The sequence below is a fragment of the Temnothorax longispinosus genome, chromosome 3, assembly GCF_030848805.1.
Source record: "Temnothorax longispinosus isolate EJ_2023e chromosome 3, Tlon_JGU_v1, whole genome shotgun sequence".
Taxonomy (NCBI): Eukaryota; Metazoa; Arthropoda; class Insecta; order Hymenoptera; family Formicidae; genus Temnothorax; species Temnothorax longispinosus.
Window position 1 is genome coordinate 6,058,887 of NC_092360.1, and position 26,843 is coordinate 6,085,729.

The following is a 26,843-nucleotide window of genomic DNA, read 5'->3' on the forward strand; positions in this document are numbered from 1 at the left end:
TTCAATATTAACAATACCACGTCACACATATTAAACATGACTTTTCGCGATGGTAATTGTTAATATGCCATATGACGATAATAATTGATGATTTTCTTAACAGAAAGGATATCCTATTGTTGTCGATCTTAAATAAATCATAATAATTTTAAGTACATATATCTCGCTATTGATCGCTATTGACTCGTTCTTTATCAAATTATATCATTAGTTGCGAGATGCAGCACGTGCAAAAGAATTACATTGAGATCTTTTAAAAAGTATAGCCTTCGAAAAAGAACCGCGTTCGGTCATAAATTCAATATCGTTTAATATCTATTTTAGTAACATTTATTTGAAACGTTAAATTAAATAATCAATATTTCCAGTAAAAAAGTATTCTAACAAATTTTACCGTCGGTTTTTGCATGAAACTATACCTGATGAAACACTTTCTCGGGATAAGAATTTCAACAAAGGATTCTTACATGCTCTCTGGCGGCTTAGGAGGCGCCGGTGCCACGGGTGGTGGATATCTGCAAACTATAGTGATAACCTCGTCCCCGTCCATTTCTAATCCGGGATGAAAGCGAACCACCACATTATTGGTGAACACGCGTAAAGGATCTTGCTTTGTACCGCATCCTGAAATATAGATTATTTTCGTGTGATAAGAAGATGAATCCGTTCTGTAAAAATAAGAACGCTTTAAACAATAACTAAAATGATCATACAATTATATGCGAAACAGATAATGTGTAGAAATAGAATAACCAAAAATTATTTTAAAAAATTAAATTGATTTCAAGTTCGCGGATATCATCTTGTTTGTGTTAAATGAAAGTTACACATATATTATATACATATATATACGTTCTGTAAAATCATTTAATACCTGGATTTAGAATAGTTTTATTATTGCGTATCTATGACTTACTATACTATTTTTCATTTTAATTGAGCAATAATATATATTCAAGAATAATAAATTTTTTTATGTTTCCCGTGCTGCGAGCTTAAATTTAATACGTACCTTTCAGAGGTAGTTCCAATTTGGCGGTCGTCGCGCCCCGTCCTTTGAATATGCAAGCGCTGTTGCGATCGAAGTCGGCATAAGCCACCCCGTAAAACGGTTCCTCAAACTTGAGCTCGACTTCCATGCTACCCTGGCCGCAATTTAGATAGGCTTTCGTTCGATTTAGAAATATAATTGGCGAAATGTCGTCCAGCTTGGTGACTTTGCCGTCGAGGACTGTGCTCGGCGGCAGTCCTGGCTGATACTCGATGCTGTTGCCTTGCGACGCATAATTGCTCTGGGACAACGCAATCGGAATTGCCGTCCAGAGCAGGAGTATCAGTTTTGGCAGCATCTACAATGAAAGGATGTTAAAGCGATGTCCCAAAAAATTGACTGGTTTGGTCAACTTAAAAAAAATTGAAAACATAATACGCGAAAGATCATTGTAATAATATTATCAAAATATAATGATGCGAGAGATTAATTAATGTGATTAATTGCAGATACTTTTAATTAAACAAGAAAGAATGTTATACGTATTAAAAGATTTAGCGACAAAATTAATGAGTTTGCGCGCTTTCGTTCCTTTGCTATAGAAAATTCCTTTTTATAAAACACACGATGATGTATATACACACATATGTATCGCAATGTGATGCAACGCCACGATATTCTTCAAGAATAAACCTAGCAGTCATCGCGTCTTAGTGATCCTTTTACGGCCTAAATTAGCAGCCATAACTCCGTAATAATTGTATAATGACTATGGATTTTATTGTAACGTAAGATGCGCGGCATCACATCAATTTCGCAATTAGCCTAATTGATGCTGTAACGAGTTCTAATAACAAATGCGACATTGCATGTATAATAGATATGTACTATAAAGATCGGTATCATTGTTTTCTCAGGTATCATCTGACAAGCATGAGGAAACAACTCGACTATCCACATTCCCACGAACGACTTCCAGAGAACGTGAGTTTTCCTTCGTATATCTCAGCTACGTCATTGTTTAGACGGATCGCTCGATTCACGTGGGACTGTACATACACGTAGGTATAGTTTGACCACCATAACACACGTCTCATTCTCCATACAAGGTGTATCAGAATCGCGCATTCTCTTTGAACTACAAATACTATAACAGAAGTAATATAGAGACGTCGATTTTTTTGTGTTACGTCAATTTGCTAATATCTTTTTTTAATTACAAAAGTTTGAAATACGCTTATAAAACTTTTATATTTCTTTCAGAAGCTTTATTTGCTCAAATTCTATTTTGCCTCCGTATAATTTTGATTTAACTTTTGATTAAGTGCGCAGCTTTGCATATATGCAAAACGACTTTTCGATGCTCCGTGTACTTTCCCTTATGAAGGTCGAACTGAAAACGCACGGCTTTGCACATCTGTAAAGAGAGTTCTCTGTACGTACTCCATCGGTTGTCCGCTAGGACAAAAACGTTAAAAAAGGATTCAAAGTAAAGAAGAATTTTTTAAATATCTTTTTAGGATTTCTTAAGCAGTCATTATTTAAAAAATATTCAGAATGCTATGAAAAATTGCGCATTTAAGGATTAAAGCTCAATTATATGAATATTTAACTTCTTAAAAGTCGTGAAAAGTTGTGACAACGTCTCGATCGAATATTCACTAGACAAAGATTAATTCAAAATTTATGGAAAAAGTTATGAGCTGAGAGAAAAGAAGCACTATAACGATTTTCGGTACACCCCGTATCTCGAGACGTCGCTCTTCTCGAGTTAGACTGCAGTTCTACTCAACTGGAGCAAAGAGAAAGCCGTTATCCGTCACGATATCTCCATTCGGGATATAAAACCGATAAACGTGGATTGTGATCTTCGATGTTCGGCGTACCGATATAATCGCGTTGAAATTCCGTAACCAGACGATAAAGTTAAACGTTCCGCGAGTTACAAGCGAGTAATTGCCGTACGGTAACGCTCGTGATCTTCTTTCCCCGAGCACATCCTTCGTTAGAAATAGAAAAGTGCAGATGAGACATATCCCAGGTAGAACAGCAAGTTACAACAAAGTCAAAATTATGTCAAAATGACGGCAAAAATGACGATTTTTGGTCATTTTACCATCATTTTGACTTTATTGTGACTTTCTGTTCCACCTGGGATTACAAGCGTAATGATATACGAAACGATTATATCCGGCGAGTCGCTGCCCCCCCTCGAATGCTCACCTCGAGATACTGTTACGCTCGCCGCCGGTAACTACACTAAGCAAACGTACAAATTATAGGCATTACTGCTTGCGTATATAAAAATGTGTATCGGGCGCCTTCGTTCGCGTTGCAACACGCCCGTATCTACACGGACGCGCGGGCACGCACGTCGTAAAAACGCCAGACGACCGATACTACCGGCGATAATAGATTCCCGCGGAAACGCGTGAATCATTTGACTGCCGTCATATCGTTGCCCGGGGAATTCGCGATTCCGCGTGCGCCGAACATTACCGTTCGCTGAAAACTGGACGCGGCAAATTATTCGCCGTTCGTTGCTCGCCGCCGCGCCGTTTAAACTGCGCCGCGCGTGAGAAACTCACGTGTAATTCATGCCGCACCGCCTCGCATGCTCGCGCGAGCGAGAAAATGTTTAAAAAATGATCGTCAAAACTGTACTTCCGTCGAAATTCATATACCGAGAGGCCTCATTTCGATGTCTCTATTATTAAAAAAAAACAAAGAAAAATCAAGGTCTCGAAGAGGCTTAAAAAAGGGTAAAAATAGATGTGCGATTCTAACGTTAAAAATAAAAATTAAAGAGCAAACATATTATACATTATGTCGTGTACAATAATTTAATAATACATTCTAAAGATTAATTAATCAAAAATACTAATACATAGATGTTAAGCTAACAATTTTTGTTGTTGTGAAAGTTGATAAAAGAATATCGCTAGGTAGAATACACACGTCGAAGCTCCTAACTGAGAGTTTGCACACGTGCCGATCTGTTATTGATCTTCACAGCTCAAGTGATATCGGTTTTTTATTGCTTGGCTTTTGGTACCTTATGTATAATAAGTATTACATACATAATAATTAGCTGATATTAATGTGATTATTAATAACAAATTTTAACTCTTTTACTTGCAAATTATTTAATACTTTTTGTAATAAAAATTTAAATAACGGGGATTAATTATTCCACTTCAAAATAATCATGTAATGTATCTATGTTTAAATTTGAATATAAGAAAGAAATTTTATTTATTTTATGCGAGAAATAGAGATTGTAATTTATTATTATTACTTTTTGTCAAACTTTTATGTCACGAGAATAATGAAATTGCGTGACTTTAATAAGCCAGGGAAACAGATGCGTCGTTACATTTTCCACGGCGACGTTATTTCATTCTCTCGGTTTTTATTAAAATCGTAAAAAAAATTCTTTGTTTGTTAACGTCTCGCAATATCAATCTTTTCGTAAAAATTTGCTAAATAGTAATAACAATGAATAATTTACATAATATACTTTACAATAATAATTTACATAAATAATTTTACAATCAAACTGAATCAGACTTTTGAAATAAACGTGTTAAATTTAATACGCGACAGTCTATGCGTCGGAAAGGCAAGAGACAGAATATTTGCTCGATATTTAAATCAGAACGTTAAATATTTTGTAGTTAACGGATTGCCCGGCACACGTCCTTCACACCGCTGACATCGCACGGCTTGCTTGTGTCATTCGCGCGGCGATACTCGAGCCGGCAGCCAGCGACGCAACTCGCTCCGCGCGTCGTCACATTATTATCTCTCGAAACGCGATTATTCCTTGGAAATAACTACAACGTGAATACAAATTAAATAATCAACTTGCGCGATTAATTAATTACGTCTAACAACTGTGTCGACAAGACGGTTATCTAATTGTAAGCAAACGTCACGCGCGATTTACTCATTTAAAATAGAAACCGTAGCAATAGAGATTCGGAATTATACATTGTTTCACTGTGAAACTTACGGGCGACGAATTCCTTGAAGACGTCTACACACGAATATAACTCACGTCGCGCTTTATTGAACTTTTCGCCGATCTAATTTGCATATTCCCTTATTCAGCTCGAGTCGCGATTCGAATAGCAAGAGACTATGTCACGTCGATTATTGATCTGAAAAATTTCTGAAAAAGAATAAAATATTCGCTAATAATTATTTCAAGGTACGATGAATATTTTGTAGTAACGGTATCAGCTGACCTTAGTGTTTGTTTGGTACATACGCGCATTGTAGCAAGACCGGCCGCGCATCGTGTCGTCATCTTTTCGCGCGACGCGAGCCGTTTCGCGTGTCGCATCATTACCTCTCGAAACGCAATCGCGATAGGTGCAAGAAGAAACCGCGAACAAATAGAGATTATTAACCCACGATAAAGCGATTCATTCACTTGCGACAGCAACGAGGATTCGAAACTATGAATTATCGTTTCGCGATATTTATTATAGGCGATAATTGTCTCTCCCGCGACACTTCGAATACATCTCTCGTTGCGCAATTCTAATTTTCGCAATTAAACGTAATTGCATTTTGAGACGGAAATCACTGTGTCCGGTGTGCGGAGTGACACGCAAATCACCGGCTCGCGCGTGTGATTTAAACGTAACGGAAAACCGTATTATATCAACTGTATATTAATAATACATGTATCTCGTGGAATTTATGCGGTTTGAGTTTCGATCTGTCATGTCTCAATTAATCGTTATCTCGGTTTTATCGATCGCGCCGTATCGCGCAATATCAAGGTGACGAATTTCTCGGTTACTAATAGCGAAACGAAAACGGACCGACACCGAATCAAGTAACATCGCGACGCGTTTGATTAGCGAGTGCTAATGTAATTTAACTCCGGTATTTTAACATTTATCAATCGCGTGGCATTAATTCGGTCATCATTTAGCGTTACATTATTTATTAAAACTCTCGTTCGTTCGTTCGTTGCAGTTTCGTCGCTACGAAATATTTAACTGGCTGTTCGTTTAGGAAACATTGTCGTCGAGAGCAAATCGTAGCTTGATGTTGTCATCTCTTTGTTACGTTATTTTTTTCGATATAATAAAGTGCATGCTTATTGACATCGAAAATACTGTGCAAAGTAATAATTGTGCGACTATCTCGTGATGATCGTAATTAATAAATCTGTTCTGTGTTTTCATGAATGAGTGTGAGTGACACGAAATAACAACGAAGAAACGGAGAATCAAGAGAGGAGGGGAAGGTCCGGGGAGGCATCGGGCGACGGCGGAGCAACCCACGGGTGAGCAATTCATTATTATTTCATTTATTACTCTCGAAATTAATCACTTTATACGCGCGACACAATTATTTCTCGAAATGTTGGTTATTTTCGGAACTCTATTTTAATTCAGACATATTTTATTCTTTACAGATCAACGTAGCGTTACAACTCCGCTGTCGCGCATCGTGCCGGTGAGTGATGAATTTTATATTCTTTTAATTTGAGATAATGGATCTGTGAAAAATTTATATCGGATGTGCAAGGTATGCAGATGTACTGTGAATGAAAATGTTACAAATAAATATAATAGTTCGTAGATCCATTGCCTTTCAAAATCGATAGAATAAATTTAGATTAGCACTATGACATTTAACCCTGAAACATATAGTGTAAGAGAGAAAATATTTCACAAGTACAATAAGTTCCGTAAAAAAGTGGTAACGATGATAAAGTGATTTTCTCAAGAGAAAAACTGTCTCCAACACTATATCAGTAAGAATAATATCATATCTTACTCCTTTTGTGTATTACAAGATTTTCAAGAAATACAATTGAGAACACCATGGGGACATAATAAATTAATAACGATGTTTGGACAACTTATCGAGTACCTATATTATAATCGTCTACATTTTTTTAGTTTATTGTGTAGATAAATAGTGAAAAATTGAGAAAGAAATAAAAATATAACAAATAAAATACAATTTTAGAATATAAAGCTTTTACTTAAATTTCTTCATGGTGTTCTATCTCATGGATGTCGAGACGAGAAGCTTATGTATTTACGAGACGTAAAAATAAACTAATATTTATAGAATAGGAAAAAATTATTAACAGACGTTTTTCCCTTTTTCTTATATACTTCTTTAATACAATTTGAATCTGTGTTTGGCCTTTCCTTTTTTGGGTTAAATGTTATATAAAGTGCAAGAAATAATAATGCTAAGCTTCAATATGCGTATGAAATAAAAGCAGAGGATATTTGCAGAGTGATTACATAGAATATTTCAATTATTTGTTCGATATAATACAATTACTATATTAACTGCATTTGTAACGTACCGATTTTATTTTTATCTGTCATAGTCTATCCATCTATATTGATTACCTTATATCATTTGAAACGAAGTAAAATGTCGCGAGATACGATATTGCGGAGTTGAGTGCATAAACTCTACGAAATAATATTAGTCACTTTAACTTTGTTTGCTTGTAACCGCAGCACAATTACAATCTCAACGTTGAAATCGTCTCCAATTAATTTTCAAAATACGCCATTAAAGTCTCGTACGATGGTTCTGAGATGCGCTGTGTAAAAGTGAAAGACGTATTCGAAGGAACATTATCGCGCTATAAATATGGAGAACGCCAATCTAAATGTCGGACTGGCTATCAATCGTTAGTAAAAAGTAAACATAGATTCCGGTTATTTATGCCGATACTCATCCCTGTTCCTAAAATAAAACTAAAGCTATAGGCCTAAATTGCGGTGAGTGCATAATTCAAGAGTAATCGATTAGAGTGGCGGATGGGATGGGCCATTTGTTAGTGCCAGATATTACGCTGGACAGAGATAGTTTAATTACAGTGGATGCGTTATATATATAAACTACATCGAAAGCGATTAACAAAGTACTTTGAAGCGCACGTTATAATAAATTAAGAAAGAATAACGAAATATAAGCTATCTCCCATTTATTGTTCTTTCTACTGATTATTCGATAAACGTTTGCAAAAATTTGCTGAATTTTCGTGACTTAATATGACTATTAGAAAAACTTAATGTTAAAAGGTAATTCTTTATAAACAGAAAATTCCTTTTAAATGAATATTCTTGATATATTTGAAATAAAATTTGTATATTTTGAATATAGGAGAAAAAACCTAATTGCCAAGAAATTCAATTTGCTAAGATGCCAAGTGTTAAATATTCCATATTTACGATGAAAGTGATCGCTCAGTTCTTTTTTATGAATCATTTTCGTATTTGCCAGAATTGATTTCTAAAAGCATTGTGATAATAATGGCGCGAGTTATTCCGTAAAATCACAAATGGCAGGCTTTCCGAAGGACAGTTTGTTAAGGCTCGTTAAAGACTTTACAGCTTCCTCATTCGGAGATGAGCCGCGTCCTCTCAATTGTAAACACGCGGAAAGTAACGCGCGAGAAATCACAGAAGAATCCCATGGCAATTGTAACGTTTCCTGCTTCCTGCATGCGTTTCCTTTTTCCGAACATGCTGCAGCGGATCGCGCGCTTACTTAATTATTTAATTGATGCGCTATGCACGTGGAAAAAGAACAGTTAATAGGAAACAACAAAGCGCGAATTAATTAGCGACGCTCCACCGCGGTATTATCCGCCCATGTCGTCTTGCACATCACGTCGCGTTAACATATCGCGTACGGAGAAGTTAAGTCGAAATAAAAGAAAAAAGAAAAAGAAATCTCTTAATGCAGCATCGTACGCCCGAGCGCTAAATCATATTATAGCCCCTTCGGTAATATTACACTTCCCAACCTCCCGTGCGGCTGCTGAGAAACGAGGTATACTCGCGCGGTGCTTTAAGAGGCCCATTACGCAAATCATTTTATGATCCTTAATTATTCTTGTCCTCCTCGAACGTTTGTCTTCGTCGGCATCTCGAAATTGAAAATAACAGCCCTATTACCAAAGCTTCAATCATGTCTTTAATTCTATTCACGAATAAGACGGGGATGCGAGGGTGAATCACCAACGAAAAATACAAATTGTTTATTTCTCTATAAACTGTAGAAAAAGTATGCAAAGTTGTACAAACAATATGCGTAAAAAATCACACGAATTACGGATAAAATGAGAGCGATAGAGGCGCAGAAAAAGTCTCACGTCCTTCCTCAAAGTATTTTCTGCGGAATAAAATGTTTCAGTTTAATTTTCATATTTAATGTCCGTAAAGATATTATAGAGATTACTCTTTTTCGACATACGTTGTAACAGAAATATCTCGCATTATAAAGTATATATCTATAGATATTCTTGAGACTCTTTATCATTAATATACCTTTTTCGTAATCGGAAATAATTAGGAATAGAACTGCGTAGAGAGAGGAGTCTTGTCTTAAAGCGCGACTCGAGACCTTCCCGCGCGGATCGCCGAGGCTACCCTAACGGTACAGTGTTCCCCTCTGATAGAACTTATTTTCGTAGAAAAGTTGAGTCATGCCCTTTCTGCAACGACCGACTCGCTTGCGTTCCGATGCAACGTGCGGGATTTTATTGCGACTCTCTATCGTGTTTATCCATCAACCTCAACCCTTTCACGTCACTGCGAGATGTTGAGATACGTTTGGCACAGCCATTATCCGCCCAGCAGCGAGACCATTAAAAAAGATGCGATTGATATCCGGTCTTCCGCTGGCGCAATCTCGGCGCTTTCTCATGCGGTCGACTACCGTGTCCGGTGGAAAAAAAAAAATCCCGTAAGAAATTTCTTAGCGGCATTATTCCTCAACAATAAACTAAAATTGTCGATTTAACAGGATAATAGCTCCATAGTTTACTTGCCATTATAACAACCGCTCATTAATACGTTACGCGATTGCGGAGAAGGGAATTCTTTTAACACGCGAGATACGCGCGTCGCTGAATCTAAGCTCTCAGCGCGAAACGCGTCGAAACATAATTCTCCAAGACGGCCGAATTAATTTCTTTGATAAAAAGATCTGGCTGGATTCATCATTCTGCGCATAATGCGCGCCTCGCGTTGGTTACCGCCGGAAACGAGCGGGGAAAACGGCGCGAGAAATCGAAGGGAAACGTACGTCCCGTGGTCGTTCCACGTCTTTTCCTCCTCCGTCGGGTCTCTCTCTCTCTCTCTCTCTCTCTCTCTTTCCCGCACGTTCAACGATGACTGCGGCAAACCGTGATGCAGGACCGCGAACGAAGGAGAGTCTCGGCACGCTTCGATGCGCTCGCGCCGGACCGGCTGCACCGTTAGACTACGCCGCGCGGTAATACGCGCTCGCGGTGGTACACGCTAACAAAATACCCGGTTACCCGTCTGACCGCCGCGCCGCGCCGCGCCGAGGTGTCGTTGTCTATCCCAGAATGCGAATTTTCCGTGAAACGCGGCGAACGTTCTGTCAGACCCGACAGATCCCGAGGATGATCGCCGATGACAACCGTTAGCCACGGTGATTAGCTCAAATTCCTCTATTTATTTCATATAGCGCGCTAACTTTGGATTCAACGATCGAAGTGAAATGTATATAGATAATAACGCGAATAATTTATATATAGAGATGAGAGTTAATTCGAATCCGAGTTAATTCGCAGGCACACGCCAACTGAAAGTCACTTTTCGTTCCGCTCTTACCGAAGAGTTTTGCTTTCGTCAGAATTTCCCCTTGAGATTCAGCTCTTGGAAATTCTTGAGGTTGATTGTAATTACTCTGGGAGTTGTTCAAGAGAGATCGCGATTTCCGAGATGAAAATTTCCCTATTTATGTACGTGGCTACTTAAAATGTACTTAAAAACGAAATACCAGCGAATCGAAGTATAGCTTAATCGAGATCCTGACGTACCTTCGATATTTTAGCCGCTCACTGATCGCAGATCCCGTCCCCGATCCTCGGTCCCCTCGTAAGATTTAATGTTGACGCATGGCACACGCACCTGTCCTGAAATACCGAAGTAACATTACGGGGATTATTTAGTGAAAGTTATCGCGACGGAGCGTGAAATGTGCGGACTCCGTCGCGACTCGAGACTACGCGTACGCGTAAAAGACCGCGATTGACGCCTGATAATACACGGTGAGTACAAACTCTCGCGACACGCTCCTACCCGACATAAGTGCGCGAATTTGTGATCGTCCCCGCGTAATCAATAACAGTAAACAAACAGGAAAGGAGGCTGAGACGCTCAGTTTTCACGCTTCGTTTTGACGCACTCTGTATAGGGGCTCCGTCAGTCCGGTGTTGGAATTTCACTTCATTAATTCAGCTTCGTCTGTTATTTTATGGGTGAACTAGCACGAATCATAAGTCAGAGTACGAGCAGGAACTTCTGCCGCGAGGATTAGTCGATCTAAGACCGTCGAACCGAATCGCTATGTTGCGTGTTTAGATATAGCTTCCTTATTCGGAGTAATTAAAGGCATGCTCCTTTTTTTCCACCCGAAACACATTATTATCAGAAATACATAGTTAACACCTTATCGTTATCGCGTTCTGCGTTTCTAACGTGCGCTTCAGCGTTCTTTTACAGCCGCGCGAAAGAGAGAGAGAGTTTCATTAGGCTGTACACTGTAATTGCGTCTGAGAATGCACTCTAGTAAAACGTAAAAAGAAGAATATGATCTCGGTGAAGATAGATGAACAGTGAGATTAAAAAGATATCAAAAGATTTATGATGAGATGCCTGTGAGATCCTATAGTTAGATCAAACTTTACCTTTTCTTTGCTATCTTCGGTGCAAAAAGCGCCGGCAATGTCTTGAAAGTACGCGTAAACAACGAGAAAAATTGTGAACTTTCAAAGTTACAATGTCAACCAAATTTAATATAACTTTTTACATCATCTGGCAGACTGCCACACTTTTTTCTGGTGAGGATACTCGATGCAATCGATTCTATGACAGAGTACGTCGCCAACCTTGGCCGCTTCCTGTCACACAAATACACGCGCGCGCCAGTCACGTACACATATGCATTTGTTGACACAACTCTCGACCAATTTTCTTCAAGTCAGACTGCACCATGCGCTCGTCGTCGACATTGTTCCGAGCGATAGTATGTGAGCGCCATATCGATTACGGCTTCGCGTGGATACGTGGTTTGAATATATACCACGTAAACCGCGCGTATGGCTCGCACTTCGCGATATAATGAGGATCATCAGCGAAAGAATTCACGAAGGCTGTCGATGATGGTCAGGTCGAGAGATGTCCCACGCGATACCGCCAACGCGATCCTACCATCGCGTCGCCTTGTTGGCGGAATGTAAAGAGAACGATGTACAGGATGCCTCGATAATCAAGGATTTCAGAGATATTAGAGATGAACTGTAATGATTTAAATATCGAGGGATAAAAAGTCCTCGATTTAAATTTTACTAACAATAAGTGCGAACGCGAATGATAGAACTTTATTTTTTAGCTAATTTTAAATAATTTTTTATTTTAACTTTCAGATTTAATTATCAAAATATATAAAATTAAAGCCTCACACTGTGAAAAAATAAAACTTAAGAATCTTATTATTTTATTCATATGTTGAAAAAAGTTCTAGATTTCTAAAGAGAATTTGTATTCTGGAGAAAGTATGTCATTTCTTTCTCGGAGAGAGATATTTTGTATCTGCTGAAAGTTAAAAACAGACACAAATTTTAGACACTAACAGGTTAGTGTCTAAAAATAGAATTCTGAATTCTAACAAAGGTCCCTATAATATACATTTATTATTTTTCGCTTTTTCTCCTCCTTCTTCATTCTTTTTTCTATTTTATTTCAAATAACTGATATATAGATGCAAAAAAAAATTATATTTAAAAATACAAAGTTGTGTTATGTAAAATAGCTTAATGTAATACATTACATAATATATGTTGTATAAAATTTTTTTTTCTATCAAGATATAGATAAAAGATTTATAATTTTATTATTCAAACAATATACAATTATCTAAAGTTTGTGCAAAAAAATTCGAGAAAAGATAAATTTTAAAAATGTTACTAAAAGTAGAAGAAACGAGAACTAGTAAGTATTCACGACGAATACTTTATCTGAAAAGACTTTCTCTATAAATGCATTTATGTAGATGTGAAGAAACTTTCTCAAACTAATCCGGTCGAGCGAAGTACTATACTATTTCGAAATAATACAACGCAAGTAATAATTTTCTAGAGTTTTCCTACGGGAAATTTTTAACTAAAAATACACACGTACGCATTGCAGTAGCCCGTGACAAATACTGCGATAAGAAATATAATAATCGGCTTTGAAAGCGCAAAGTGTAAAACTGTCGAGACTGATTGTCGAGAATAAATCATGCTCGCGTATTAATCATCGTTTTTCTTCTTAAAATAATCTCCGCGAGCCATTTAAATAATTGAAGGTTTACGTGTCGTCCAAGTATATTTCTGCTAGGAAACGATGACAAAACTTTTCTCGTGTGCTTGTAAACACGTCGCCGGCAGAGATTACTCATGGATGTCGTGGTGCAGTAGGGTGACTTATACTTTCCGTGGAACTATTACATAAAAGTATCACCGGGGCGGCGACGATCCCGCGCGGAATGGAAAGGAGACAAGGAGAGGTGTGTGCTGCGCGTTCCGTCACGTCGGATACCTTGTACTACAAAAACGGAAGCGCGTGCATAGAGATGAGAGGAGAGATAGAGGAGAGGGGAGGAGAGAAAGAGATGAGAGGATGACAGATTTATATTTGATATTCACTGGCGAGAATCTTTTCGAAGACAGACGGAAGAACTCGTATATTATGCAGACACACGATGGTAACTATGCGAGGCAATGACTTCGGAGAAACAAAACGATGGGAAAAACACGGAAAGAGACGTAACCATTTCACAATCTCGACGTTGTCACAATTCTTATTATTATTATTTATTTATTTTTTTTTATATAAAAACGTCGATGTATTTTGAAGAGAAAATTGTTGTAATTTTCTAAAGTAATGTCATTGATAACACGTAACGGAGAATACACGAAATTTAAAAAAAAAAGACACTAACACTCGGTCGATGTTCACGTTTTATAAACGTCTTAGGAGTTCATAAATTATGTACATACACCATGCTCTGACAGGTCCATGCTTAAATGTAAGGGAAACTAATGAAAATGAAGATATGAATATATAAAAGTATTTAAGAATACATTAAACAAGAATATAATTAAAGCATCTATGTATAATTTTGAAAAAAGCCGAATAATGGATGTTTATTTATTTATTTTTTTTAAGAATATTATTAAAGAATATCTAAAAACTGAATTTTATTCTAAAATTCAATGCAGAATTTTTATCGATGATGCATGATAATGCGACACAATATTAATAAATTAAAAAACAAAATAGGTACACAATTTATACGTAATAAATATCTGCACAAAATTATGTCTTACTTCGTGCAGATAGAAATTAAACACCTTTATCTGTGACCTTACAATAAAAAATATTAAAAACATTCAATTGCGAAGATTTCTAAGAATTTTTTCAGTTTTCAATTTTTTAAAAATATCATGATCTCTTTACTGAACATGACATTAATTGCAAAACAACAGGTTTGCATTTTATGTAAAAAATCAAGAATAGACGTCGATTCAGTTTGCCATAACCATCTCTAGCATCTCTCTAACTCTTTTTCAAACGATTACACTCGCGCTTCCTCCGTGTCTCGCGTTCTTGGAAGCAAGGTATGACGTGAACGCCCAGTCATGCCGAATGTCTCGATGCCTTTCTGCGATCGAGCCTTTTAAAGTCGAACCAGTATCCGATGGAGACAACAGCGATCTCGTTGCGCAAAAGCCGCGCGCAAAGCCACGACTTTCACTGGTCGCCGCGCGCCGCGCGGATACACGAGCGTACGCGTGCGCGCTCGCGCGCACGTGCGTGTGCCCTTGCGCGCCGCCGCACACGCGTGCGTGTGCACGAGCGCGCGAGCGCGCGCGCGCGGTTGCGTTCGTCGCGCATCGCTGAACGCACGAAAAGTAGGAGGATAAACGTAACCGGTGGATTAAAGGACCGAGAAGCGAAACGAGAATTACACCGCAGCTTATTCACCGTATATGCGAGTCTGCGCGTCGCAAATCGTCCTTGATTGGTTGCTTTCTGTGAGATACAGGTTTAGAGAATTCGATTTTACTTTTTAAGCAGATGTCTGGCTAGAATATCGAGATAATTAACACTGAAATATGAGAAACTATTGCTCCGATGACGTGAAACTGGGCCATAAAGAATTAAATATCGGATTGGAAACGACAAATGGATGATTAATGTTTGTTTAATCCTTTATTTATTCGAAATACATGAAGAACTAAAATATGGCGATTTTTAACTAGAAAAGATTTTATCGCGTTATCGTGAATGTAGATCTCTCAGAGAATAAGTTATTTCCTATGATTAAATCAAATTTATATCTTACTCGATCTACGCAAGAAAAAAAGATTCGTAACATTGATGCGAGACGAAAAACTAAATATTAAGGCGAAACGAAATGTTACGTAGATGATAGACGTAAAAGTAAAATATATAGTAGCGAAAAATCATTGTCCACGCGAAAAACAAGAGGATGGAATAACCAACGGGTTAAGAAGAAAAGAAAAGAAAAGCGGAGAGAAATATCACAGATTAGTCTGACAAGTGAGTAAATAGCAGTTTCCTTTTTTCAGAACAGCTACGACTTCTTCCTCTCACGGCATAAAAAAGGAATGCCACGCGAAGGTACATTCTGCGATGCATAACAATGCACAATTTCTTGCATGCAGTTTTAACATACTGATATTATATACAGTAAATATAATATTATGGAGATATTCGCGTAAATATGCGCGGAGAAAAACAAAAATGCAGTGACGCGTTGTTATGTTAAAACACGAAAAAGAGAGTTAAAACCGTAACGAGAAAAAAGAGAAAAGATAAAAGAAGATGACGTAAAATGTATAGTAATTTTTTATCAATTCTTGCGTTTTTAGTCGTTGTTATATCATAATCAATTGTAGTAAATTAGGAAATAAATTTTGCGTATACGTAACCACATCTCAAATAATTTTATTTCAATTCATATATTTACCATATGTTGTGTAAAGCTTGTCAAATATATAAAAATTAATTAAAACAAGTTAAAGCAGAGATAAACTTTTCTTACTGATTAAATAAAAAGCACGTAGTGAAAATCGTTATACACTTTTGTAGCAGCTTTCTCGAAAGTACAATTAATACGGTCAGGAAATTGTCGTCCTTCGTAATAAATAGCGTTCTTTATATATCGTCCCGATAATCGATGACGATTAATAAAACAGGCGTAACAAATATTATCATTTAAAACATTTTTCTGCTAAAGAAGTAAAAACATTGAAACCGAGATATTATCTTTGCAATAATAATAAGCCTGTAACGCTTTGTAGGATAAATATAAAAGCTCATTACATTTGCGCCGTTTTCCGAAGGCCAGAAGAACAGATGAAATCGTGGATTATATCGGTCTTCAGAATAATAAATATGTCGACAATAAGACAAATATAACAGGTTATCCCTTGAAAGTTGTCTCTTGTAAGGAGTAAAAACTGGGATCAGAACATTACTCTATTATCGATTCTTGTACGCACGGCCGCCACGTACGATCGCGCGCCGCGCCGCGCCGTGTCTCGCGCCTTGTCGTGCGTCAAAGAAACGGATATACAAACGGGATCAGATAGGAGAAAAGAAAACCGAAATATCAGAGTGCAGGGACAGCTGTGGACTGCGCTCTCGCTGGTAGCCGCGGATTATAGCAATCACACTTTTGCTATTGCGAAAGTGTGTTCTAGCTCGAAGTGAATGGTGGCAAAGCTGCTGCGTCAGGGACGTAATGTGTATGTGTAGAAAGAAAATAGATCACATTTTCGCGATCGCCGGTTACGAGCCGAACGAGCTGTTGCTAGAAATCGAGCAGATTTCGAGCGAAAGATCTTGATATCTAACCATATTTTCGACTGACTGACGTATTTCAAACAAAAGTAACGCACAAAACTCAATTATCTTTATTATTTTGGTTAATTGAAGGTATTTATTATAGAATATATGCAGAAATATGATGAAAAAATTTTATAATTTTTATAATATAATAAATGTACTCTAGCCCATTAGCCCATTTTAATTGGATGTAATTGAAACAAAGGAACTTAATAATTGACAGACATCAATAACATTATTCTCATTCCCTCCCATGTTGATATGTAAATCTTGAAATGAAAGACATGCGTGTAAAATTATTTCTACCGCAAAAAAGTGATTATTCGTACTTGTGCATCTACAAATAGGTCGCTGCATAGCAAAAACGAAAAACAACGCACGACAGACATATAATTGATATAATAATATGTAATAGTGTATTTCAAGCATGCGATTAACGCAAGTCTAACGCAGTATCTTGCTGTTTCCGTCGGACGACAACCGAAGGGAACGTTAGCTGGGAATTATGAAATATAAGTCGTTGATAAGTTTCGCGTAATGGTCGCCAAAAGGAAAAATATTTATTACCACGAGCGTAACGTGCATGGTGGCCATTTTCCGTGCAATTTTTTAAATTCATATATTAATGATATGCCATTACAATCTTTTACGATGCTTACACGCAGAAAGTCCGCTATTACATGCGAATCGCAATGGTCGCACGCGCCTCCGTCCGCTTAATATTTTCATTGCAAATACTTTACCCACGAACATCTATATTATACGTCATGGGAATCTGCCTATCGAGCTTACGGATCTCACGGTGGCAAAGTTGTACCCTTGTCGAGTCAATTATCCACGATTGCGTTTTACCGTGATTTCTATATAATCTGCATTTAACGATATTAAATCCAACCCTTCATACATACATCAATAATTGTTATATCTCATATACCCTTGCTCTGAAATAATATTTATTTCAATAGAAGTATGTGTGTGCGAGAATTAATAGATATAAGTTATATCCTGTCGTCGGCTTGACAATAAACGCAACTGTGTAGAAAAATTAAGACATTAATAAACTTAACGTAATTATGGGCCACTATCGACATTTTCATAAAGTAGATTCCAAACTGTATGATTATTTCCGTATGTTTGAAGGAGCCATTTCGACATTGATTATTAATTTTGTAATTTAGAACTTCAAAGATAATGAAGAGCAATTTTCTACTAACTCCACCTCTCGAATCTTATAGCTTAAATAAATATCATAAATTTGAGTAACGCAAATTAGCAGCAATTTAACTTAATTTCTCTTGTTTGTCTAGCTAGAGTGGTACCAGAAAAAGAGATATAAGAAAAATCAGTAAGGGTTTTCTAATTTTATACAATGTAATCTGTAAAAAGATACACATATATGTAAATATCACGATTAAATGTAATAGCCACACACATTTTGTCCTTCGTGTATTATTAATAAATCTACAAAATCTCAACATATTTCAATACTACTTGAGTCTCTGATAAAAAAAAGAAAATCGTTTACAAATACAATATTGTGAAAAGATAACAAAAATCTGTACAGTATCGGTATGATATTTTATTAAAATTAATCTGAATGTATAAAGAAATTCCACGTTTTATACTGCAAAGAGAAAAAGAGATAGAGAGGAAGGGAGATTCTTCTAAATATAGCAAAATTGGGAGGAAGAGTGCATTTTAATTCTTTTTTAATTATTACGAATCAAGTTTTGTCTTTCTCTCTCTTTCTCTCTTCAAATTCAAGATCGAGTTACTTGATTATTTCGCCGATTTTCCAGCGCGATTTTCCCCGGCGAGGAACGCGCCAGTACATCTGCACCTATGCGAGGCGCGTAAGCGGCAGTGAAATAAAGCGACCGTGCCCCGTACCAGTGACGTCATCCTCGCCGGATCCAAGATGGCGATCGCGTGTTCGCCAGGCGAAATCGACAGCGGGCAGCGGCGGCGACGGCGGCAGCAGGACCGGTTTTCGAGGAGGCGGTACCACCGCCGCCGCCGCCGTTGCTGCCGCGGCCGCAACCGCATCGATATACACGCCGCGTTGGCCGCAGCGTGCAATTTCGTCGTTTTGCCGGGCCGAAAAGCCGAAGCTATGAAACCGCGCACGTCGTCGGCTACCCTGCCTACGCGACCTGCTACAAAGCGCCCATTAACAATCACATAGCACCCTTCAATTTATACGAAGTTGTCCGGAGTGTCTCGTATTTTTCTTCATATACCAGTTTCTTTTGATCATTATCTGTCAATCTTGGGCATATTTATGATAATTGATCATTAAAAGGCACTTTAATTTTTAAATTATAAGTCAAGTAGCTAAAATATAGCTTTTTTTTACAAAAAAAGAAAGAAGTTTTAAGAATATCTGTCTGATAATGCTTTAGATGTACACTGTTCTTAAACACTGTTTTTAAACTTTAAATTCAAGTTAAAATTACGTTAAAGTAAAGTTGAATTGAGATTAAAACAAATAATAAAATTTATCTATCAAATAATGAGATTTAATCTTGCGGTTCTGAAGATTAACATTCGTAATGCTTAATTCACTGAGAAAAGTTTCTAAATTTTGCATTGTTTACAACTCATAAAAACTATCAGTAAATGAAATTTTGGCTCAGAAAGGATTTAACACGAAACGATCTAAAAATCCATATATATAAAAAGAAATGTCAGATATTTTTTATGGAATCTTTAGCGATTGTAAAATAGGAGAAAATAGCGACGTGGCCGTTGCACTGAAATCCCGCTATTGTGAAGGAAAGGTAAAACGCGATCGCACTTGGTGCCCCATCGACGGCAACAAAAACGATCCCCACGTGTCGACCTACACGCTCATGGACGCGATTTACGGTGCGATTACCGTAAATTTCGCGCTCCGCGTGAATCGGCGCGGCGGCGAATCGACCGCGATATAGACGAGTATAGCGAGGAAGCTGGAATTTCGAATAGAGCGAGCGCTAAACGCGTTTCCTCCGCCGGGGATGGATCATCGCGTGAGCGTATCGCTCTGCCGCGATTAGCGCCTCTCTCTCTCTCTCTCTCTCTCTCTCTCTCTCTCTCTCTCTCTCTCTCTCTCTTTCTCTCCCCGGCGCCGTAGTAAAATTTTCTCGAGCGACTAATTCGAAAATCGATACGGCGCCGCGGGTGAGCCGCACGGCGTTCCCTCGGATATGCGTGGCCGTGCGTATCCTGTTCCGCGTATATAGATGCCGAGACACGCGCCCGTCGCGTACTTACGTCGCGCACCTCTCGCGCGGTAGCGGATGCCAGTGGCGTAGCGCGGCGTTTTCCAAGCTTTTTTTTCCTCAGACTCTCTCGATACGTCCGTCTCGGATGTCTCAATGAGAACTTGCACGATTTTAGCAAAATAACGACAAATTAATGTAATATTATATATTTAATTTTATTTTATATTTATTTAATATATTTTTTATTCTCTCAAATATCACCCGTAAGCTCTAAATAATATGGCAGTAATGGTTTTAAAAAATCCAATTAAGAAAATATCGGGGTTTGTGGAGCAAAACAAGAGATGTCAATCGTTAGAAACTATCGTTAGAGATACCCGTCAAAAACATTTTTCACTGTCTTCTTTCGGATACCGTATTCAGACACGATGATCGTCGAATCTTTTCACTTGGCGTCGTTTATACTTTCGAACGTCTATCGAATCCGTTTGCTTTTCTATGGATCCCGCTTGGATCATCGCGGTCTTTTGAACGACATCGATGCTCGATTCATCCATCACCGATGAATATACGAAGCGTTGCGCGAGGCATACGACGTGTATAGACTGCACATTTGAAAGTGCAAACGTTGATTATCAACCCATTGATCGATTACTATTACTGACGGGGCGCCGCCAATCAAATGGAACTCAGCGGACAGCGAGAATTCGTTAAAAACACCTATCGCGCATCGATCGAATGCTCCGCGATCTACGTCCTCTTTAAAATCCCCAGCCAGTGTCTACTTGCAGTTTTCTATCGTAGTTTATTATAATTTACATCGATATCTATTTACCGATATCGCTTTACTGGCTTATCTGCCAGCTATTCTAATACCGCTCACGTTGCGTCTATCAAGTGACTCATTTCCCCGAAATATATCGTTTTTATTTCTGCACGCTTGTCTTCGCGTGGGCAAGATAGATTTGTGTTTTCTATCTTCTAGAATTTATCCTCGAAGTTAAACTTGAACTGTCGAGCTGATGGATACACGATATCTTGTAAGATTAAAGTTTATGTCGCAGATGAGAGTGTCAGGGTCAAGATTCACATTGTGAATCTTGAGAATTTAGACGAACGTATTAAAATAATACAGATTACTTGCCGTTTATAAACTGGATAGAGGTACGCGTGAATTCGGTAGCGCTCGGGGCCCGCAACACTACGTTTCTCTCGATCGAAACCTTGAGATCAAAGGAACGAACATCTCGCATCCGAGTCCGTTACGGCAGTATCTGGCGAAAGGTCGATACACTTGCTACGAGTATTCGATATCCCCCGCAAGGATAAAGGGAAAGGAATGCGAGACATCCATTATGTATCTTGTATCTTCGAAATCAAACTAATTTTTTTTTAATCGCTTTCTGAATTTCGTACTTCGTATACGCGCATTCCAATTAACACTGCGTGAACATTTGTATTTTTGGAGCACTCGCCCGGACACCCTGGGACTTTTAAGTAAAGGGTTCTTAAGAGCGTTTCTGTGTTACAAAAAATCGATAAAGGTTTCAAAAAGTGATTTCTATACTTACGTAGACCGAAACTGTTGCAATATTTTTTCTTTAAGTGTTGAAACGTCAGGAGAAAATTGTAAAATACGAAAAATCGAGTGTGCCTTAAAAGGCCCACGGTGTCCGCGCAGTGTTAAATAAAAACGCGAATTACGTAAAATATCGTCGAGTCGCGACGCGCGCGCGCTCTTGCAAGAAATCAAAACGCCTCAGGTTGGCATCTTCTACACTTGCGTTCCGCGTTAATTAGCGTGTCCCTTAATTGACGACGAGTATTGTTCTCGGCGCGGGGTTACCCGAAATCGACAAGACGGGGGAGACTTTTCAGTCGGACTGCCGTTCGCTTTCGTACTCCTACAACGTCGGCAGGCGCGAAGGTCAACGAGTTTTCTACGCGAGCGGGAAACGCCTATAGCGTGCGGGGCACCGACGCGCGCTCGCTCGCTCGCGTGCGCGAGCGGAGCACAGAGGTTACTCCGCTCACAAAATTGCTACTGGGGGCTGCCCTACGGCTCTCTTCCCCATCCGGAATTAATGAGCGCGGAATTTTCTTTCGCGCTGACAATCGACGACCTCGTCGAAATTCTCCGCGACGAGTCGCGAATCACGCACCGTGTCGGAAACTCTCGCTCGACCTCGATTCGTCCGTTGTCAGCGTTGAGATCACCGCTCTCGGCGCGTGGACTAGGCGAACGCTAAGAGCGAGCGCGAGACCAAGCACCTTTCCTGTCGTAAAACTATAATCAGCGAGGCGGCTACGCCATCAGAGTTTGCGAAGAATCCCATAGATCGAATCGCGGAAACGAAATCGATCGAGTTTGTTTCTGTCGAGGAATTCCTCGCTCTCTTTCTCCGAACCTCGACCACGGTTCTCCAAGTCGGAGCGTACGGAGTTTACCGGTCACTGCTGGAGGAAGCTCGCGAGATCGGAGCGTCGCAGGATATCAAATTCGTATCTCGAAAAACCATATAATACTTCTCGCCAGTTGTTTCCGCGACGTTTGCATCCGACGATGGACCTCCGGAATCGCGATTCGTCCGGCGCGTGCCCGGGGGTACCGAGCATTTTATCCGCGGGGGAACGAAAAATAACACGCGGATTCTCCTACCTCGTGGGCGTTATCGCCGTGTTGCGTGCGTGCGGGGCCTGTGCGGTCCCCGCTTCCGAGGGGGAGGGGGCTCTCGGGGGAGCTGTGGCGTACGGGCGATGTACGCTCCTGCCGGGATCTCCGCGCGCAAGCAGGTAAATATCGTCTAAGCGCGATCGCGCGGCCACGACTGAGTCCGTTCTCCTGAGAGAGCGTTTCACCTGCGACGACGGAGCCCCCCTTCGGCGGCCTCGGTGCGACGCGCGAACTAAACCCGCCGCGCCGCCACCTCTTCCTCTGCTCCCACTCGCGATCGCGTCGCGTCGCTTCGCGTCGCTTTGCGTCGCTTTGCGTCGCCTTGCGTCGCGCACCGCGGTCTTTGTACAAGCGCGAGTCCTTTTACCTGCGAGAGTTACCACGTTCTGTTCGCCACCTATTCGGCCATCCGCCCACCTAGTCGCGCGGGGTCTGTACCCTGTACCCCTCGGGATCGCCGACCGGCAGCATCCGGGTGATGCGCCCCCCTCCCTTTGACAAATCGTGGGAGGCGGAATGTCTTTTTTTTTTTCTACGGTCGGCAAGACGGAACGGGTTGCGGACAGGTGTGATGATAGGGCACGGGCAACCGACGGGACGACCCTTCCCTTTTCTAATCCTCGCGATTGATCTTCGTAATTTAGCTTTTCTCTTTTTTAAAGGGTCATTCCTTTCATGAGGTAAATCATAGACGATTAATTTTCGTATCGCTATCCGTTGATTTATATTATAGTTTGTAAACTAATGTACGTGATTGAATTCGGAGTATTTTGATATCTTTTATGACATTTATGAAACACGGGTGTTTCTCTCCTGCATTTATGGCAAAGAAGCGAAGTAGGCTATTTATTTAATGCCGCACAGAAAAAAAAGAATATTCTTGATTTGAAAATATCTTTAGTTTTAACGTTGGAAAAGTTGGAAATCTTGAAATAAGATTATATTACGTTAAACGAAGAAAATTTTCTTGAATGAAGTCATTATATAGTTTAACCAAGAAAAAGAATGTTGAAATAAAAAGTTGAAATTCTTATAAGAAGATGTAGATTGTTTCGTATATACGCAAGATTACTATAATCTTCTTATAAGAATTTCAACATTTTATTTCAACATTCTTTTTCTTGGTTGAACTATATAATGACTTCATTCAAGAAAATTTTTTTCGTTTAACGCAATATAATCTCATTTCAAGATTATATATTCTTGCGTATATATGAGTATAAACAGTGTTGATTTAACACTTCTTTTTTTTCTGTGCGTCCTTCACACAGTTTCATAGTTCATACAGAATACAGATCGATCATCGATCGTACGTGGATCGTGCTCCTTGAAGCCGATCCCGGATCTCGGCCGAATCTTACAATCAGTTCCGGACGGGACGATCTTGCAAAGCACGGACGGGTGTCGCGCGACAAAAGCGATAGGCATATTTAACGAGTATTTTTGACAACCTGCGGCTTCCCGACTTGACGTCCGTTATTCCGGTGAAAGGTGAATTTGCCATGCCCCCCGGCGACGTACGTGCGGGACACGAGTTGGTCTCCCAACTTCCAGCGAGCCCAGGAACCGCTATTCGTTTTCGCTATTCGTGGCGATTATTCCGCCGCGGAGACCAGCGCGCGGTTCCCTTCCCATTTCATTCCGTTCGCGACGGCTCCAGTCGAGGCCGGCCTAGCTGCGCCGCGCCGTTGTCGTCGTCGTCTCTGAAGGACGCGGAACGCTCTTTCGCAACTCACGCGAACGCCCCGGCGCCGTTCGAGAATTCGTACCCCGGCACGCAGCGCTCTCGAGCTCGAGAGACATTCGGCCCGCGTAACTCCCTGCCCCGCATGGAGATCTTTTCCCGGTTATCCTCACGGGAGCTGTGCCTCGCGTGTTCGCGCTATTGACATTAAAGAGCCATTTATAAAGATGTAAAATGCACGACGTCACGTTCTTACTTTAATCACGCCACGTCAATTTCGTATTCTTTCCATCATCAGTTGCGACAATTTGAACGATTCAGCTGATTTAACGTTACCAATTTAGCTAAATGCAAAATATCATTTTTTGAGGTTTAATAAGAGAATAAAAGTATGGATGAATTCTAAAAAGCTCGCGGCGCGTGACATTGTAAATAGTGTTTATTTGATATTGTTCTTTTATCTTCCATGACGATTCCTAATAAGAAATAAACATCGTTATTCTCAGAAATATGGTACAGCGTAAGTTTAAAAGCCCACGGGCTAAAAACAATTCACAAGCCGCGATCTCCGATTACGTATCCTTCTACCTTTTATTTCAAGCACCATGTCAGTTTGACTGCGAAAGACTGTCTTCGTCGTTTGTATGTATATGTGTGTGATCGCTCCTTTCCCCTTTGATCATTTTCGTTCTCGTTTCTCAATCGTTTATACCGAAAAGGCACGGCGGAACCGCGGATCCGTCGGCCATCCGGGAGAGGCGAAAGACAGATGGCGGCCGGCGATCTCGCGATGTCGGGTGATAAGAGACCGCGATGATCCGCGGTGGAGAGAAGAGCGAAAAGGAGAGAAGGGAAAGAGAGGAAGAAGGAGAGAACGCGGGGGCGTGGGCGCCCAAGGCCTTCTGCTCGCCATTTACGGCCCGGCCGTATAGCCGGACACGGAAGATTCGCGGGGTAAGGGAAAGAACGACGAGATGCCCCGACGAGAACCCCGCGATGGAGCGAGGACAACGGGTGGTGGCGCGGGGGCGAGGTGAGAGAACGAGAAAGATCAAAGGGGGCAAGAGAGAAATGAATATACCACCGTCAGGCCATTTTGGTCGCGCCGCAAACTGGAAAGACCACTCGAAACTCCGTCAGCGAAACGCGTCCGCGCTATTGGCGGAGAATGAGTTCCGATATCGTTTTGCTCCGGTCGGCGCGGGACTCATTCGTCGAGATCGCGGGTTTTGTCCGACGAGTTCCTCCAACCTTCTGGAGTTTCTCTCGCGATATAGAACTTGGCGAGTTGACGCGAGAGGACGATTTTCTTTTTCGTCAATTTCGCGCGATTCAGCTGATCGGTTCGGCTATGAAACACTCGCTCAAAGAGAGAAATGGATGAAGTATTACCGCGTTCGTAATCCTACGAGATTATCAGTAACCGAATTTAATAATCGACTGCAAAGAACGATTAATTTGCGCTGCACACATTTAGACTTGCGCGCATTAATTATAATACGCGGAACATTATTGCGCTACAATACATAGCAAAGCGAATGCAGTTTATTCGCGCCGCGATAATGGTAGTTAGAATGTTTGTAAAAGCGTGTCTTCTATACATAGTGGTTAATAAATCGCTTTCACTTCTTGATTTGAAAATCGCACGCATTGTTTCGATTTCTAACTTACAATTACGGATTAACTCACGTGCAGCAGCTGTATGAAGGGATTTTCAATTTATACGTCACATCTTAATCGGTTCTCCCGGTGAGTGTCAAACAAGTATTAACTTTCTGGACTATTTCGATAAAGAGTACGTCACTCTTCCTCGAGTTAGTTAATCTACGTGTCGCATCGCGTATGCTAAAGCGCGACGCGGGGTTTAATATAGTCCAAGCCGCTGGCAACTCCGCGTACGGCAACGAAGATTGTAAATTCTGTCCAACGCGTGTGTGCTGCGGACCGACGTATCATCTAGGATACGCACGATCATCCTTGCATAACGATTATGCGGCATGACTCGCCTGTCGCAGTCCCTTTAAAAAGGCGTTCTCTCCCGACGAGAACGGGCGCGTCGTTGCCGCGAAACGTCGCGGTCGCGACGCGATACGTGTGGGCGTCGAGAGACCGAGAGAGATCGCGAGAGCGCGGCGAGTAATGCGCGATCGCTAAATTACTAATTTTTTTTCTTCCCGTCGCAATTCGTCGGCCGCTTTCGAATCCCACGAGAAATCCCGTAAAGCGACTTTCACGCTCCGCCACGACGAGCGAAACGCGACACCTATATGCGCGGCGTTTCCCGCGTGCATCGCCGGCGTGTACTTATACCGTGACGAATGCACGCGGGGTC

At 40.3% G+C, this 26,843-nt stretch overlaps 1 protein-coding gene and 1 long non-coding RNA gene across 7 annotated transcripts in view; one reads left to right on the plus strand and one right to left on the minus strand.

Moving 5' to 3' along the window:
• Pot (zona pellucida domain protein papillote) overlaps positions 1 to 23,012 on the minus strand; it is a 29,705-nt gene extending 6,693 nt beyond the window's left edge. The window contains exons 1-4 of one of the 2 annotated variants that reach the window (XM_071773923.1): positions 22,813 to 23,012; positions 10,845 to 10,940; positions 1,013 to 1,349; positions 468 to 624 (exon numbers count right to left, since the gene is read on the minus strand). In XM_071773923.1, coding sequence (XP_071630024.1) covers positions 468 to 624; positions 1,013 to 1,349 — 494 coding nt within the window. In that variant the 5' untranslated portion in view covers positions 10,845 to 10,940; positions 22,813 to 23,012. The remainder of the gene's footprint in view (positions 1 to 467; positions 625 to 1,012; positions 1,350 to 10,844; positions 10,941 to 22,812) is intronic. The other variant, XM_071773924.1, reaches the window with a different exon arrangement.
• The window catches only part of LOC139810402 (uncharacterized), a 162,586-nt gene that overhangs the window by 65,642 nt on the left and 70,101 nt on the right, over positions 1 to 26,843 (plus strand). For 4 of the 5 annotated variants that reach the window (XR_011731317.1, XR_011731319.1, XR_011731318.1 and 1 more), the window contains exons 3-4: positions 1,909 to 6,296; positions 6,429 to 6,469. This is a non-coding gene — a long non-coding RNA (uncharacterized lncRNA). The remainder of the gene's footprint in view (positions 1 to 1,908; positions 6,297 to 6,428; positions 6,470 to 26,843) is intronic. The other variant, XR_011731321.1, reaches the window with a different exon arrangement.